The sequence below is a fragment of the Neoarius graeffei genome, chromosome 13 (genome assembly GCF_027579695.1).
Source record: "Neoarius graeffei isolate fNeoGra1 chromosome 13, fNeoGra1.pri, whole genome shotgun sequence".
Lineage (NCBI taxonomy): Eukaryota > Metazoa > Chordata > Actinopteri > Siluriformes > Ariidae > Neoarius > Neoarius graeffei.
The window spans coordinates 33,079,877-33,098,454 of record NC_083581.1 but is presented as its reverse complement, the minus strand read 5'-3'; the positions used below and the strand labels follow the sequence as shown (position 1 = coordinate 33,098,454).

The 18,578-nt window shown below is 42.6% G+C and overlaps 2 protein-coding genes across 3 annotated transcripts in view; one reads left to right on the top strand and one right to left on the bottom strand.

Moving 5' to 3' along the window:
* Positions 1-1,215: 1,215 nt before the first annotated feature.
* Positions 1,216-7,033, bottom strand: igfbp6b (insulin-like growth factor binding protein 6b). The gene is made up of 4 exons (XM_060937580.1): positions 6,531-7,033; positions 5,822-5,856; positions 5,319-5,438; positions 1,216-2,589 (listed from the first exon to the last, which is right to left on the bottom strand). The coding sequence occupies exons 1-4, from the start codon at positions 6,853-6,855 to the stop codon at positions 2,476-2,478; spliced, it is 594 nt and encodes a 197-aa protein (XP_060793563.1). The 5' UTR covers positions 6,856-7,033; the 3' UTR covers positions 1,216-2,475.
* A 4,717-nt stretch (positions 7,034-11,750) lies between these two features.
* The window catches only part of spryd3 (SPRY domain containing 3), a 128,644-nt gene continuing 121,816 nt past the window's right edge, over positions 11,751-18,578 (top strand). For both annotated transcript variants that reach the window (XM_060936778.1, XM_060936777.1), the window contains exon 1: positions 11,751-11,893. The gene's annotated coding sequence lies outside the window, so the exon portion shown is untranslated. The remainder of the gene's footprint in view (positions 11,894-18,578) is intronic.

Below are 18,578 nucleotides of genomic sequence, written 5' to 3'. Positions count from 1 at the left end.
TATATAATAAGATTAAAAAACAGACTGGGTACATTCCAGCCGAGGTTGCGTAACTCTGCCCCAGAGGTTTTTTTTCTTTCTTTCAGTATTTTGGGTATATAGTGGTCGGGTTCATTGGGTTTAACTTCAAATGCAGATATAGATACAGATATTTGGAGCATTGAACAGATACAGATAGCTACAGCAGTGTATTCCAACCCTAGTAACATGGCAGATGCTCCACAGACTGCAAGCTGATTTAAAAACATCTGTTATTGTTAAGATGCTGAAATTTTCTGCGAGGGAACATTTATTCAGCATTTATGGAATGAGTCTCCAGTTGTCTCATCTCATTATCTGTAGCCGCTTTATCCTGTTCTACAGGGTCGCAGGCAAGCTGGAGCCTATCCCAGCTGACTATGGGTGAAAGGCGGGGTACACCCTGGACATCACAGGGCTGACACATAGACGACCATTCACACTCACGGTCAATTTAGAGTCACCAGTTAACCTAACCTGCATGTCTTTGGACTGTGGGGGAAACCGGAGCACCCGGAGGAAACCCACGCGGACACGGGGAGAACATGCAAACTCCACACAGAAAGGCCCTCGCCGGCCACGGAGCTCGAACCCGGACCTTCTTGCTGTGAGGCAACAGCGCTAACCACTACACCACCGTGCCGCCGGTCTCCAGTTGTAACTTTTTCTTTTTTTTTCTGACACGTCAAAGTCGTCAGGTCAGAAGGCTTTGTGTCCTGCAGTCTCTTGGTAACATGCAAGAAAAGCTGGTGACGGGACGTTATATAGCCGTTGTGATGTAGATCATGAAAAGAAGTCATTGTTTTGTGGAAGAGCCACAACATTAAATGTAAGTATAAACAGATTTATACCTCTTAGACCATAGCAATTATCAGCCAACACTAATCATTTTGCTTGGGTAAATAACAGAGTCATATGTTAATGATATGAAATTAACAAGAAATTGTTTGATTTGGCAAATCGCTGTGGTATAAGAGGAATATAATACTTCAGGATGTGCTGGTATAGGAAAATAATCCACTTCAGGGTGTAAAGTTTTTGATTGTTTTCCTATAACCGTACACCCCTAACATTTGCCATAAAATAATCTTTCATCTGTCCAATATTAATCATAAGTCTGAGGCCCACATTATATCTGCACCTTACATTTAGTTTCATTTTAATGGAGCTTTCGAATGAGACACAGTACATTGTCACTTATCATAGTAATATAGCTGTTTGTTCTTTATTTTCTGAAAGTTCTTGTACTTTTACGGCTTTGCAGAGCCTTCTGCGATCACTGGCACTGGCACACACACCAATACAACAAGAGAAGTATGAAGATTTGTGCATTTTCAACATTTTTTTCCTCTATGCATTTTGGAGAGAGAAAATAGATATCCATGTGGTTTTTTTTTTTGTTTGTTTTTTGTTTTTGAATGACAATTGTAATATATACCAATTCTGAATGATCAACGTAAATATTACAGATCAGGAAATGAGAGAATAATTGCTCAAACATGTATCGTAGTACAATATTTCTGCAAGGTGTGGGTTTTTTTTTTTTTATTCCTAAAATGTGCCATCAAAGCCTGGTGTTCACGTTCATCATGAAATTAAACTTGACAATGAAAAAAAAAACAATGTTGACAATATAAAAATACATGGTATTGTAGTTCCTTAAATAAAGCATCAATCTATATATAAAATATTGTATTGAAGTATATAAAAATATGCCTTTTCAGATAGAGTAATAGCCGTCAGCTTTCAAGAACCTATCACCCAATGGCAGCCACCAAAAAAAAAAAAGTGGATTTATGTACAAACGATGTGTATAGTAACGTTCGGACTGTCAAAACAGAAAGGACTAAATGTTTTCCCAAATCATGTGCATGTACAGCAATGTTGATGTCTTGGTTACATGAAATACATGAACGTCTCCAAGGGAATACAATAATACTCCGGAATAAATTAAATGTAAAGGCATAATTTGCTTTCGTACTTATTAATTTAGTCAGTGTATCTTTGGAGAGAGGGAGAGGGGATGGCAGGGGAGGCGGAGAGAAAAATGGCGCCCACGCCCGCTTTAACAGTATTTACGGCCTACTCAGAGATACACAAGACACAGGCAGTGATGGCTATCACAGAAAAATGGACGCTACTAAGTGGCCAGGGTGTAGAGTCTTGTTTCGAGGTGTTCTACCAGAGGTGGAGTGATGGAGTGTCTCGTTGGCTCTGTGCTTACACACTGCAGGACCTGCAGAGGGGTATGGCAGTGACGTGAACCTTCAGTTGGTGCGTTGGATGGAGTGTTTGAGCGAAGAGCATGTGTTTCCCATGTTGAGTGGTTTTCCCCTGGTGTCTCCTGGCCAGGTAGTGTCTAGCACGAGCGGCTTGTCCTCCCGTCTCCCTTACGCCCCTCCCCTCCTCTTCCTCTTCTTCCTCCTGGCTCAGAATTGTGGCACCGCGTGCCCCGTCTCACTCTCCGTCACACGGTAAAGCGCCGTCTTCGCCAGCGTCGGATGGTATGGTGATGCCTAATTCATCCACGCACCAACAGTGGCCGCGTTGCATGCCTTTAGAAGACCGACACTGAGGAACAATAGGTACATGCTTAAACTAAAACGCACTCATTCACTGAGGCACGGTGTACAAAATGTAACTATAAACAGAAAAATACAACATGTCTTTCTTTAATTAAAAGGACTACAGGAAAAATAGCCTACTAATTTGCTTTCGAACATAAAACCTGAATGTGAATAATTTCACATGCGAGAAAATAATATGTAGAGCATTCTGAGAGTTTTAAAGTGTCGTAAGTCAGACACATGAGCTCCATTACTTAGTTACGTAGACACGTATACATCTGTTATGAGATTTCAGAGAGCTTCAGGCAGTCTGAAGCAGTTTTTTTGCATAGCCTTCTCTACTCATTTACAATCCCAGTTCCCAAAAAAATTGGGAAGCTGTGTAAAATGTAAATAAAAACAGAATGTGAAGATTTGCAAATCATGGAAACGCTATATTTGATTGAAAATAGTACAAAGACAACATATCAAATGTTGAAACTGAGAACATTTTTTTAGCGGTTTCTGAAAAATATATGTTCATTTTGAATTTGCATGTAGCAGGTTTCAAAAAAGGTGGGATGGGGTGTGTTTACCACTTTGTTGCATCACCTCTGCTTTTAACAACAGGCAGGCCAGTTTAGCACCTGGACTCTTTTACTACACAGCCATGCAGTTGTAATACTTGCAGTTTGACATTGTCTTGCTGAAAGAAGGAAGGCCTTCCCTGAAAAAGATTTTGTCTGGATGGCAGCATATTGCTCTGAAACGTGTATATATCATTCAGTATTAATGATGCCTTTCCAGACGTACAAGCTACCCATGTTATGTGCACTAATGCACCTTCATACCATCACAGATGCTGGCTTTTGAACTGTGCACTGATAACAAGCCGGATGGTCCCTCTCCTCTTTAGCCTGGAGGACGTGGTGTTCATGATTTTCTAAAAAGAATTTCTACTTTTGATTCGTCAGACCTCAGGACAATTTTCCACTTCGCCTCAGTCCATCGTAAAAGAGCTCGGGCCCAGAGAAGGTGGTGGTGTTTCTGGATATTGTTTATATCTGGGTTTAACTTGCATTTGTGGATGCAGTAATGAACTGTTTTCACAAACGATGGTTTTCTGAAGTGTTCCTGAGCCCATACAGTGATTTCCACTACAGACACGTGTCTGCTTTTAATGCAGTGTTGCCTGAGGGCCTGAAGATCACAGGCATCCAGTGTCAGTTTTCAGCCTTGTCTCTTGCATACAGAGATTTCTCCAGATTTTTAAAAATAATACAGTATTATGTATCATAGATGATGTGATCGCCAAATTCTTTGCAATTTTATTTGTTGCACTGTTTGCCCACGCAGTCTTTCACAGAGCGGTGAACCCCTCCCTATCTTTACTTCTGAGAGACTCCATCTCTCTGGGATGCTCTTTTTATACCCAATCATCCTACTGACTTGGTGTCAATTAACCAAATTAGTTTTTTGTTTGTTTGTTTGTTTACATTACATAATTTGTCCAGTCTTTATTGCCCCGTCCCAACTTTTTTGAAACATGTTGGTGTTGCTGGCACTAAATTCAAAATGAGCATATATTTTTCAAAAAACAATCAAATTTCTCAGTTTCAACATGTGATACGTTGTCTTTGTACTATTTTCAATGAAATATAGGATTTCCTTGATTTGCAGATCTTCATATTCTGTTTTTATTATTTATCTCATCTCATTATCTCTAGCCGCTTTATCCTGTTCTACAGGGTCGCAGGCAAGCTGGAGCCTATCCCAGCTGACTACGGGTGAAAGGCGGGGTACACCCTGGACAAGTCGCCAGGTCATCACAGGGCTGACACATAGACACAGACAACCATTCACACTCACATTCACACCTACGGTCAATTTAGAGTCACCAGTTAACCTAACCTGCATGTCTTTGGACTGTGGGGGAAACCGGAGCACCCGGAGGAAACCCACGCGGACATGGGGAGAACATGCAAACTCCACACAGAAAGGCCCTCGCTGGCCCCGGGGCTCGAACCCAGACCTTCTTGCTGTGAGGCGACGGCACTAACCACTACACCACCGTATAGGGTTTCTATGATGTGCAAATCATTATATTTGTATTCTGTTTTTATTTATGCTTTACATGGCAGCCCAACTTTTTTGGAATTGAGGTTGTATATATATTGTATCATTTTTAATGTGTACATTATAAAAATAGCATTATGCAGGCTGATGTAAAATGATATAACGTGATGTGCATCAGATAAAATATTTAAGTTTCTCGTCATCTTTTTACAGAATGTGTATGAGTTTTTGTACTGTTTCATTATATTGAGTTCTCAACACTTGGTGTACAGACAATGGGATTAAAACATGAGTTTCTGTAATTAAGACCTTAAATATATTCTTTTAGTTGTCTCTATACACCTTGTTTGGTCGGTTTAGGCTTTAAAATAATATCCAAAGCATGCATAGAGAATATAGTAAAGCCTTGAAACTGGCAATATTATATAAAATAGATGATATCTTATAGTATTCTGCAATTTCAGGTGGACAGTGAAAACATTTTGTTTTAATCGTCAAAAATATGTTCACAGAAGTTTACCACTGAGAAATGATTCATTAAATGGTACAATAATAATAATAATAATAATAATAATAGTATACTGTGTTCAGTATTTCCATAATAATGAAGCATTTTCGTCTTCTGTCTGTTGAGATTGCCAATTGATTACGTGAAATGATTACATATGCATTGTATACCTGCTTTTTCCTGTAGAAGCCACGAGTGTCACAGTTGGGGATGTAGATATCACGATCAGACTGGAAAACAGTGAGCTCAAGGCCACGCAGCACGGCGTTGAGCAGCTTCCGGCACGGAGCCTGGGGAGGAAATGAAAGTACAGAGGAAAAAGATGGGAGATTGGGGGAAAATGAATTAAACTCTCCAGCTCATGCATGATCTGAATGCGGATAACGAGAGCAACAGTACGTGTTCTCTTTTTGGTTCGGTGATTAGATCTGTATCATGACGCACGGGTGCATCGAACATCTTTTGTGAAGATCAAAAAGAGTGAACCTGAAACATTCCGGATGTCGAGCCATGATGATTCGAGGAAGACATGCATACAATGTGCTTTGTGAGGGGTTTCTTACGAATGGGGTTTAGGATTCATTTCCTGTTCTAGTGTTAAAATTGGAGTTTCACAGGGTGAATCTGGAGGAATATAAAGGAAGAAAATGAAATAACATCAGAAGACACCAACCTTTTCGATTTCGCCGCTGTGGGAAGGATGTGGACCTGTGAATACAATAAGATAGTGCAGAAATGAATAAATGATCATTTATAAATTTGTGCAGAAAAAACAATTTCAGGTTTGCTTTTGTACAGGCTGTGTTTTAGGCAATAGCTGTTAATGAACAGTAGATGGAGACGTGTGGTGAATGAATCAGCACCATGAGAATGTGGGTGACTGACATGCACTCACACACACACACATGCACAGACCTTCTTTATTTCTCATTTCCTTTTTTCCTGTTTGACCCATTTAATTTCAGTCACACATGCCCAATTTGAAACACATAGGATTGTATATACACACACACGCACATGCACATGCACACTGCTTGTAAGTGATCTGATAGTCATTGAAGTCACTGAATTGCTTTTGCACGGCAGAGGAATTTATTGCCATTGTGCGCAAACTGACAGCTATTCCGAGCATTTCACAGGCTACGCATGCCCTTCTGCTGCTAGCATTTCCATCATCCCTGTGACACCGACACTGCAGCATAGTGACCAAGGTGAGCGTCTGATAAGGCATCTGTGGAGCCTGAAACACAGCTGCTGCTACATGCCGGTGTGCTTAAAGCGGATTATGGCGTTCATTCTGATGCTGCATGCAATGATACAGCATGACTCAGAGATCATCATGTTTCAGGACCGTATGCCTGCAACAGGCAACGAGCTCTTACCTGCAGTGTGGGGTTTTTCGGTGGGACTCGTCCTGATCTGCTTGGTGCATACGCCTCGGCCCTGCAGCAGAGCCTGGAGCGGGCTGTGGTCGCGTGGAGGAGGCATGCAGCGCAGGCCCTTGGCACAGCTCAGCGTGTAAACCCCGCATGGCTCCCCTAAAGCCAGCACAGCTGTGTTGGCTGCCCCAGCAGGGTCCCGAGAAGCTCGGGAGTCTTTGCAGGATGGGCAGATCTTATGGGGACCCAAGCGACTGGCCAGACTCCAGGATCCACAGTGAGTGATGAGCAACAGGACAGCGGCTGTCAAGTTCAAGAGCAAAGGCATCTTTGCGCTGTGGGACTCCGTGCTCCTTCGCCCGTTCGTGCGTGCTCCTTCCTTGGCCGATGCTATTTCTGGAGATCTGCTTCTCTTTTCTCCTTGCTCGGTGCTTCGTTCAGCCAGAGTGCCAGAGGACACGATCCTGAGAAACGCACAGAGCAGCAGCTTTTAAAGATCTGAAAGGCGGTGATAGAGAGAGAGGGAGAGAGAGCATGGTTATGACACTTTCAGGGGCTGGGACTGAGAGAGAGAGAGAGAGAGAGAGAGAAAGGAAAGGAGGGAGGGAGAAAGAGAGGGGGGAAGAGCAAGAGATTATTTTTCCTTTCAGAAATGATCATGCTCCATTCCAGCTTTTCTTCCTCCCTTCTCGCATCTGGAAGCACTCCTTTGCCTGAAATACAAATGTGGCACACATCAAAAAGCGATGCAGTGCACCATACGGGAAAATGTCACACCGTTCTGATCATGTTTGCCATGGTAACACACAGAGGGCAAAGGATTCAGATCTTCTCGTCAATACACGACTGCACTTCTTTCAGAGTTTTTATTCCAATCATAAAAATGACACTATGAAAAGACTATATTCTCTGGCTCTGGGTTTAAGTCCTGCTGCAGAAGCGAAAGTCAGGATCACCAGAATCTGATGATAACGCAATCGTTCTTATGGTGCCGAATCGTTATCTGATCCGTTCAACAGTCTGGCTGTTGCTTGTGGATTAGTTCTGAGAAACTTTTCTCAGTGTCCAGTTACCTAACCATGATTTATTATCAAAATCTCCAGTCGAGTAGCAAGTAAAAGCACGATTTGTCTAAGGATGCACAACTTATCTGGAATATACATCTGAACAGAATTTTGATCAGGAACTGATTGAGGCAGCCGTTGAGTTAAATGCTTTTGCCTGAGAAGGCATTATCTAGATAATTGTGGACAGACCACAAGACAGTCTGTTCCATTGACAAATAACATGATTACCATTGCTTGACATTACCTGGGATTTATTGTGCAGTCCTTTGGCAGACACTTGTTGTCTCTGAAACATGCTACTGTATATAAATAAAGGTGACTTGACTTGATAATCAGTTTATTTACCCAATATGATCTCCACAAGGGATTTCATAGCCAAGCCTGTGTCCTTTCACCTAAATACCATTACAACTAGTCTGTAAACTGGGATTTTTCCTTTATGACAGTCATCAGCCAGATAGAAGTGTCATCTTTCTTCGTGTGATTGTGGAGAAACTTTCCTGGAAAGACCGAAACAGGATGTAAGTCATGCTGTCAAACTCAGACATGTTCAGCTCTAGTCTTATTAGAAGTATTACATATGAGTCAAATGAACTCCCAGGTTACAGAGAAATCCCTGAGTACTGGGAATGCAACCAGATCGGAGATCGATCTTTGCTTCGCTCTGCTCGGATTTTAGCCATCTGGTGTCGGTCATGCAATATCAGCAGAGGTGATCAATTTTGGCAAAGGAAGTGTTTTCTTTCCATGTAAGGCTAAGTGCAGAACTAGTGCTTATTTTCCACATGGTCCAGCAGGGAAATGTTCCAACTGGATTGCAAACCAATGGGAGCCTCGATGTTTTTTTGTCTGTCAGAACAAGACTCCATCCCCTCCACCCACTGACACAGCAGTCCTCTCCAAAATCCCTTTCTCAAACGGGTACATTACCCATCATTACCAGCCACAGTCTCAGAAAATAAAGTCAAAGTCCCTTCCACACCAGGATCTGATCTCCAGTACTAACCAGCTCTTTGAGGCACATGGGTGCAGCACCAATCTTCATAGCTCTCGGTCTCTTGCCTATACAGATAGGGGCTAGTCCTCTGGTAACCACGAGAGTTTGACTTCCCTACTTGCATCTGTACTGCAGCATGCCTTGTCAGTAGGTACCTTTTTTTTTCTTAAAACAATGGTCTTTGGTATGGCCCGACCATGAGTAGAACTCACAATCTCTTGGTTGAGAGGGGGACATGCTAACCACTAGGCCAGCTCATGGTAGAAAATAAAGTACATTATTGTAATTTTAAGGGTACAATGGCTTGTCACTGGGGCAGGACCCTTTAAGATACTTATTTGTACCCTTTATATACTGCTTGGGACCATATGTGTACCTTTTTGGCCCTAAGAAGGTGCACATAGTTACCTTGAGGTCCAATAATGAGCTCTAGGGGGTACATTAGTGTAGACTGTACCTTGGGGGACAGAATTGGACTCCTACTGTACCCTTATTTCTGACACTGCATCCATCCACGTCTAAACCCTTCACACATTGCTGCTTTAATTGAACAGCATTCTAGAAATGTTTTCCACACAGATTTACACGTCTGTCCACCTCGACAGGTGCCTCCTGCAGAAGCTTTTAACTCTTGCTGTTTCCATAACAAGGCTTTAAATGGAGATTCCATGTGATTTTCATCATCTTGCTCAGGGTTGTATTGGGTCCAGAGGAACACTAGGAACAAGATTGGAATGCACCGAAGATGGGATGCCAATCCATCACAGGACACCATGTGCACAAATTCACACTGAGGGGCAATTTGTCAAAGGCAGTCCACCTACCAGTTTGTTTTTGTGAGGATGGAGAAAACTGGAGAACCTAGAGGAAACCAAGTCTTGTTACAAAGTACGGTCTTACAATACATACAATGTCTGAATATTCTGATTCAGTGACTGTTTTTTTCTCACACTCAGCACCATGTCTTAATGACTAGTATGGCTGCAGCTAAGAAAATGATTCTCCTCAATTGTAAATCAGCTCTAATGCCCCCCTCCCCTCTGGTTATAAACTATGGTTGTCTGAGATGTCCCATGTGGTCCAGATGGAACAAATGAGATACTGTGACATGAAAACCGAGAGAGCATAAAAGCATTCTACTACATTTGGTTTACATTTTTGGATGTGTTTGGAGCAACGGAAAAACATTTACCCTATAGCCCAGAGATCATGAGTTTGAATACCAATGATGCCCCAGTCACACACGGCACCAGGAGTCCAAGGGAACAAAATTGGCTAATAAATTAGGTAGGAGGGATGTTATATATTTTCTGTCAATTAAAGTGACACTAGCATCTAGATGATGGGCCTCTGTGACCTTATGTATGTGGAAGAGGGCAGATAGTGCTTTCCTCTGAGTGTGTTACTGTGACTTGTGATGCAGCATGAGCGGCAGTTTGAAAAGAAGAAGAACTTTATTCATCTCATGCTTGTGAAAGTCCTCTCTGCATTTAACCCATCTGAAGCAGTGAACACACACATACCCAGAGCAGTGGGCAGCCATGCTAACAGCACCCAGGAACCTCACTCAAGGCCATCCCACATTAATCTAACTGCATGTCTTTGAACTGTGGGGGAAACCCACACAGACAAGAGAACATGCAACCTCCAAAGAGAAAGGCCCCTGGTGGCTGCTGGGCTCGAACCCAGAACCTTTCTGCTGGAAGGCAACCACACTAACCACTTACACCACCATGCCGCCTGAAAGATAAGGTTGGCTAGCTTCACGTGTCTGGAGGAAACACGTGTTAACCTTCACCCTCTCTGGTTGATAGCTGTTGTATGATAACGGAGAGCTGGCTAGTAGGTGGGAATTGAAAAGACTAAATTAGGGATAAAATTGGGTGGGAAGTGGGTTTGTTTTATTGCTATTTGCTCACTTGTTGAAAACACTTTAAATAAAACATTTTAAAAAAGAGGTCAATGGGGAATCCATGGCCTAATGGTTAGAGCAGCCTTTCTCAACTGGGGTGCCGTCAAAAAATTATATATTCTAACATTGAAATAAATAAAATGAATTAAAATTACGGCGGCACGGTGGTGTAGTGGTTAGTGCTGTCGCCTCACAGCAAGAAGGTCCAGGTTTGAGCCCCGTGGCCGGCGAACGCCTTTCTGTGTGGAGTTTGCATGTTCTCCCCGTGTCCACGTGGGTTTCCTCCGGGTGCTCCGGTTTCCCCCACAGTCCAAAGACATGCAGGTTAGGTTAACTGGTGACTCTAAATTGACCGTAGGTGTGAATGGTTGTCTGTGTCTATGTGTCAGCCCTGTGGTGACTTGTCCAGGGTGTACCCTGCCTTTCGCCCGTAGTCAGCTGGGATAGGCTCCAGCTTGCCTGCGACCCTGTAGAACAGGATAAAGCGGCTAGAGATAATGAAATGAATTAAAATAAAAAAAACGATAGTTACACTAATGCAGATCATTGCCGCCTCATGCATCATCAAAATTTGTCTCACGCCCCCCTTTCCCATGTCACAACATCACTGCCGGGGTCAGCGTGACTGCGTATATTTTATATGGCAGTGCCTTGAGAATTTGCATACTTCTGAAGGGTGCCGTGACTGAGAAACGCTGGGTTAGAGAAGCAGCTTTGGGCTCAAAAGGTTGCTGGTTTGATTCCCTGGACCAGCAGGAATGGCTGAAGTGCCCTTGAGCAAGATATCTAACCTGTCCTCCCTCCACTGGTCTGGGTAAGAGCATCTGCTAAATACCATTAATGTAATGGTTTCTTGTGTAGTTAACTCATCCCATAATAGCAAACTAAACAACAATAGAGGGTATTAGTATATTACAATACTAATACTTAATTATTTGTGTAGATTAAACTTCAATATTTATTCATGATCTTTCAGTCAAAACTGAATTTTACATTTCTAGAGATGTATAATAAATCTTTGAGAAAATAAAAGCCTTTTTTTCCCCCCAGAGAAAAGGCTTTGACCACGTCTATGGATAAACGCATACTAACGCACTAGTTAGTATTTCAAAACAATATGTCAAAATAAGGCCCTCAAATCCTATTTAGTACGCGAGTACGCCATGAAACTGACGGGTTGGTGTAACGCGTTAGTGCGCATGCGCCGGATTGCGGCTCGCTTTGCTATTGGTTAAAACCTCGCCAGTGTTTCCCCTCAGTGGCCTCTGATGTAAACAGGAAGAGTGGCAGAGGGGTTTAGGGACTCGCGCGCTAGCTGATGGAGATTGTGGCTAGAGTTAAACACAGGGGGCTTTAACATCCCATAATATTACCCAGACACCCGACTGAGGTAAGATTTTAAGCTTTAATGTAAAGAACCAAATGGCGGCTCAGTATCTATCAGCTTCCTTCGAGCGGCTTGTTCGATGCTAATGCTAACGTTAGCTGAGAGGAACCGGATAGTTAGCTAACTTATTAGCTGGCCGAAGGAAAAAGTTAGTCAAAGTGTCGAACTGGGTTTTAAATTAAAAAGTTTTTCTGTATTCGGTCGCGTATTTAGTGAGCTAACTATGGAGCGGATTTGTCGTGTGTGTAACTCGTCTCTGGAGTGAGTTGAACCTGACTGACAGTTTGGACTCGCACTGAGATACAGCAGGCTGAGTGTGAGTGTGTGGGTTTGGTTTTAAAGGTGCAATAAGTGGATTTTAAAAACCCTTATTTGTACATATAAGCCATGGAATATGTGTAGAAAACGACCGAAACAAAGCATTAAGCAAAAAGTGTATTAGGTCGTTGAGGAAACCTGTTTGGAAAACTGAATTTCCGGTCCGGTGTCACGGTCTGAATTTACCACCAGTCTGAATTTAACAACTTGGTATAATTGGGCCCAGTCTGAATTTACCAGCCTAATATGAGATTTATGTTCATACTTGAATTATTTACACTTTATCTTGATGAATATCTCATCTCATCTCATTATCTCTAGCCGCTTCATCCTGTTCTACAGGGTCGCAGGCAAGCTGGAGCCTATCCCAGCTGACTATGGGCGAAAGGCGGGGTACACCCTGGACAAGTCGCCAGGTCATCACAGGGCTGACACATAGACACAGACAACCATTCACACTCACATTCACACCTACGGTCAATTTAGAGTCACCAGTTAATCTAACCTGCATGTCTTTGGACTGTGGGGGAAACCGGAGCACCCGGAGGAAACCCACGCGGACACGGGGAGAACATGCAAACTCCGCACAGAAAGGCCCTCGCCGGCCACGGGGCTTGAACCCGGACCTTCTTACTGTGAGGCAACAGCGCTAACCACTACACCACCGTGCCGCCTTGATGAATATTCACATCACATTATCTCTAGCCGCTTTATCCTTCTACAGGGTTGCAGGCAAGCTGGAGCCTATCCCAGCTGACTACGGGCGAAAGGCGGGGTACACCCTGGACAAGTCGCCAGGTCATCACAGGGCTGACACATAGACACAAACAACCATTCACACTCACATTCACACCTACGGTCAATTTAGAGTCACCAGTTAATCTAACCTGCATGTCTTTGGACTGTGGGGGAAACCGGAGCACCCGGAGGAAACCCACGCGGACACGGGGAGAACATGCAAACTCCGCACAGAAAGGCCCTCGCCGGCCACGGGGCTTGAACCCGGACCTTCTTACTGTGAGGCAACAGCGCTAACCACTACACCACCGTGCCGCCTTGATGAATATTGATTTGTTTAATACCCTGTCCACACTAGGGATTTTGTACTGATACAAAACTACTTTCGTACCGCAACACCTGTCCACACTAGCAACTATACCGGTACAGTATCGGTACTGTAGCGCTTTGCTGTAGTGTGGACAGATGAAGCGGCTCTGTATCGATACAAATATAATGCGCATGCGCAATGAACCATTCCTACGTCTTCTGGGTTATTCATACAATGCAATACGCCCGTGCTTTCCAGCTGTAAATAAAACGTCAAAATGGCTCAAAACGACCGTGGAGATACATGGAGCAAAGAAAGGAGGGAGAGGGGGAAAGAGGGAGAGAAAGGGAGGGGAAGAGAAGGAAAGAGGGAGAAAGTGAGGGGGGAGAAAGGGAGATTCGTTTTCTTTGTTTGTTTCTCAACTGCCTCGCGCGTTTTATACGATTTGACTGAATAAATGACCACCAGAAATGCAGACTGTACATTGACAACAAAAAGCACACACGCGTTGTTTCATCCGCCATATTCTCGGAAGGAAGTTACTTGGTAACCACGGAAACATTTCACGCACGCGCATTTCAACTTCTGTGAAAGAAAACTGCAAACATTTCTCGCTAGTGTGGACAGATGCACTAAACTGTACCGGTATACATTTGTATCGATACAGTTATACCACTTTCGTACTGGTAGAAGTGTGAACACAGCATGAATTTACCAGGTAAATTTATACTGTAGCAGCCACGGTCTGAATTTACCACAGTATAAATTTACCAACTTGGTATAATTGGGCCTAGTCTGAATTTACCAGCCTAATGAGATTTATGTTCATACTTGAATTATTTACACTTTATCTTGATGAATATTGATTTGTTTAAGTAAGACTCCTCATGATTATAATAATTTAGTTATTCTCTCAAATTTACCAACTTGGTATAATTAGACTCCTGTCATTGGGCCTAGTCAGAATTTACCAGCCCAATATAATATGGGATTTACGTTCATACTTGATCCACAAATAAATTATTTTCACTTTATCTTGATGAATGAATGAATGAATGACCCGTGTTTTAGTTCCAGTTTATGCACTAAGTAGGCTGATCAGGACCAGCCAGCAGCCAGGAATGATGAACTTTATCTTCATGAAAGTGTTTTGAACAACTTTATTAACTTCATTTACACACGTACTAATAAAATTCAATCCAAACCATTCTTGTCTACTGATAATCAAATCTCACAATTGTCGTCACAATTCGCGTTCTATTAGTCCACAAATGTGTTGAAATGCTCGGTACAAAATCGCAGCAAGAAATGGTAAATTTGGACTTCCCGGAAGTTGACCGGGGAAAAAAATCGGTCTGCGCATGGTAAATTCATACCAGCGCACAGACCGTGACACCAGAAAGCGTTTTTTTTTTTTTCCTTTCATCACACACTTGTGAAATTTCCTCTTTGCATTTAAGCCATCTGAAGCAGTGAACACACACACCCAGAGCAGTGGGCAGCCATGCTAACAGCACCCGGGGAGCAGTTTGGAGCCTCACTCAAGGGCACCTCAGCCCAAGGCCGTCCCATATTAACCTAACTGCATGTCTTTGGACTGTAGGGGAAACTGGAGCACCCAGAGGAAACCCACGCAGACACGGGGAGAACATGCAGACTCCACACAAAAAGGCCTTCACCAGCCTCTGGGTTTGAACCCAGAACCTTCTTGCTGTGAGGCGACCGTGCTAACCACTACACCGCCAGTTTTATATCCGGATGCACCTCCTGTCACCTGGGGCTGTTTGAATCAGGGAAAAATATCATCTCAGGAGGCTGTTTAACATGACCGCAAGGTGTCAAGGACTATTCAGAACGACCCCCAGAATGTTCTTTTTGGAGACTATATGGTGTGAAATTTAGAGAAGCAGCCTTTGGTCCAAAGGGTCATTGGTTCAATTCCCATAGCCAGTGGGGAAAAATGTGAAGGGAGTTGAGTGAATATCATGGCTGAAGTGCACTTGAACAAGGCACTTAACTCCTGGCAGCTCCTCGGGTGCTGTAGCATAGCTGTATACTGCCCTGGGTATGTGTGCGCGCTCATTGCTCACGTGTGTGTGTGTGTGTGTGTGTGTGTTCATGGCTTCAGATGGGTTAAATGCGGAGGAGGAATTCCGCTGTGCTTGAGTGTACATGTGATAAATAAAGGCTGCTTCTTCGATCATCCGTGTATCCTCTGCTGTCTATTACTCATAAATTTGTGCAGCAGCTCACTCAAGCAACGGAAATGGAAGACGGCGAGCCAAAGTCACAGAAAAGCGAATTTGTAAGTGAAAAGAATCCAAAAATATATATTTGAAAAGTTACCACACGATAAATACATTGTACTGTCTTATAATCTCGTGACTGTAACCAGTTAAGTTTTGTCCGATATGATTCGTGAGGGTGTTGTTGATCGATGTGTTCTGATTAGGGCTGTGCGATATGGGGAAAAATGAATATCCCGATAGATTTTTCTCCAGTTCACGATATACGATATATATCTCGATATATTTAAATCCCCTCTAAAGGACCCCATGAAATCTAACTTTTTTACTCTTTACTGTTTTCACTACAATCCCTGCAGATTAAATAACATTCTTGGTTAACTTTACAGGTGGTTTTCAACAACACATTTTAAATTTTCATGTTCGTGATTAATCACAATTGAATTGAAATAAGACTATTTTTATTCAACAAAGATGTGGCACAAACTGCAAAAACAATCTTGAAAATTGCAACAAAGGGGCAACACAATACAGAGCTGCTCAGAGCTCAAACCAATAAAATGCAAGCTCAACACTGAGAGAGACATTTAGCCTAAATAAGAAAAGTGCTCATTCATTAAATTATTTAAAAAAAAATAGATCTCCAAGCTATTAACCTGACTACTGAGAACCACTGGAACATTCACAATAGAGAGAGAGATTGAGAGAGAGAGAGAGATCTGCAAAACATCATTTTTCTCTTTGCACACTTTTGAACTGAATGTTTTCTGGCTCTGCCTCTCAGATGTGTACAATTTGGCTGCTGCCTTTCGTGATGACAGGGTTTTTTTTTGCACACTTTACAAACTGGCATTTGCTGCTCCACGTCCTCCTCGCGATATCCAAAAAATGCCAGATGACTGACCCCTTACTAGTTCTTTTAGGAACCAATTCGTCCGCTTCCATTTTTAATGTGTCACTGAAATTGACAGAGCTTACACGGTAGCCGATGCAGCACCAGCGATTGCACGAACTGAGTCAGCGCTGTAAACCGAAACCAGCACTACGTTCAGACTGCAACCTGAAACGACCCATATCCGATTTGTTGTGAAATCCGATTTTTTTTGTTAGGCCGTTCACATTACCAATTATATGAGACTTGTATGCGATCTCCAATATGAACGGAAAACGACCCAAAAGTGTCCCGCATGCGCAAATTGACACGTAATAAGCACATCTACGTAATACGTAAACAAAAAAAAAGCGCACTCTTCAAGCTTGCAAGTAAAGCATGGAGATGAGGCGAGACCTGGCGATGTGGTTTTTGTGGCGGCGGCGGAACTCGCACAATAATCTGATTAATGTGGGCAGCAGACTAATGAGACCGAAGGTGTCGAATTACTGGAAATTTCCAGAGCAATCTTGTAATACAGGATGGTTTAAGTTATAAATCAGTTATAGAAACTGTTTTATTTAATCAGGCTAACAGATCAACATCCAGGTCCCTACCAAATCCACCATTAGCTTGATCAATTCTATAAAAGTCTATTTAAATTCTGAAAACTGTACAAATGTTGTTTTCCACCAAAGAGGCGGGATTAGCCAACGCAGAATCAGGGATGAGAATTTTCCGCCGATTGGCGGATTTCCGACTTTTTCAGACCAAAATGATCGTTTTTGAGCTCGATGTAAATCCGTTGAGAAATTTTTTTAGGGGGGGGGGGGTTATGATTAATGATCTGTGGTCACCTTATAACGCAGACATCCCAAGTCTCCCGGAAGTTCCGGGAGTCTCCTGCATATTGATAGAAGCGAGCAAGAGCGTGCGCGCGCAACATTAAGGTCTGCATCACGCATCTTAGAATGTGCGCGCGCGAGGGGGTGCGCGAGGGAGACTGTGTGCAGTGTTGCCAGATACTGCTGACGTTTTCCAGCCCAAAATATGTTCAAAATGCACTTAAAACCACCCAATCTGGCAACACTGCCTGTGTGCCTGTTCATGTAGCGCATGCCAGACAAAGAGCATCTTGATTGGGTTACTCAGCAAAATAAGCCAATCGGCTTTCAGTGTGGGCGGGCTTTTATCCCTTTTCTCGAGGACCGGAGTTTTCAGTTGTATTGAGTCAGTGCAGCCTACAGGATCGGCATGGCAGAGAGAGAGCGCGCGCCCCCAAAAATATATATCAATTACATGTCATATATAAGTGTGTATCTTTTATAAATGGGGTTAGCTTATCTAATGTAGCATGTTGGGGAGAATCATAGTATCATATCTATATTTCTGATAAAATTTTAAGTATGATGGCATGTATAACTCTCCTACTTATTGCTCATTTCATAGGGGGACGGAATTGCTGGCATGTGCCGCGCGGGAGCATCTGCCCACATTTTTTAGGCCGAGATGAACTTAGTTTTTGATTTAAAAAAAAATTTCCAATATGTAATGCCAATTGTACATGCCTGTTCTTTAATTCAAAATCACCATCTTGATCTTCAAATTGACCATATGGTATGTGTATTGCATTACACAACATCCTGACCAGATAAAACCTCGTTACTACACACAACAGTTGAAAGGGAAGTGATGAGTGATGTTGAATGTTGCCTGCTTAATATGCAAGACCTCCTGCTACCATGATAACATCAGAAGGAAGCTTCAGAGAATTATATGATAGAACTTTTTTCTGGTTTGGACTTCATTGTAAAGGATTAGAGTATTCAAAGACATGAATAGCAAAAATGCAAAAATGTAATACTGTAGAGCTCGTTTATATTAAAAGGTGCATTTTTTTTTTTTTTGAAGTCATCAAATGTGAATTGATTAAAAACAAGTCTCTTGTACCATATTAATCATTTTCACCTGGGAGTCCACCAAGAAGGGGAATTTATTTCCAAATAAATTGCAAATTTTTGCTGATAAAATTAATGGTTTTGGGGTAAAAAAAAAAAAAAAGCCAAAAATCATTAGCCCCATGGGCCCCGCCCCGTTTTTTTCAGACTTTAAAAATATTTTTCATTCTCATCCCTGAGAATAGTGACGTTTGTCTCTTGTTGATGACGTGTAGGTCGCATGAATGCGACCTGTCCGGTCAGACTG

Excerpts from the sequence above, each read along its gene's own strand:
- igfbp6b (XM_060937580.1), bottom strand. The coding sequence starts at position 6,855 with ATGCCTTTGCTCTTGAACTTGACAGCCGCTGTCCTGTTGCTCATCACT. Across the intron at positions 5,857-6,530 it reads CGAAAAACCCCACACTGCAG|GTCCACATCCTTCCCACAGC; the intron begins GTAAGAGCTCGT and ends TTGTATTCACAG. Across the intron at positions 5,439-5,821 it reads ACAGCGGCGAAATCGAAAAG|GCTCCGTGCCGGAAGCTGCT; the intron begins GTTGGTGTCTTC and ends TTTCCTCCCCAG.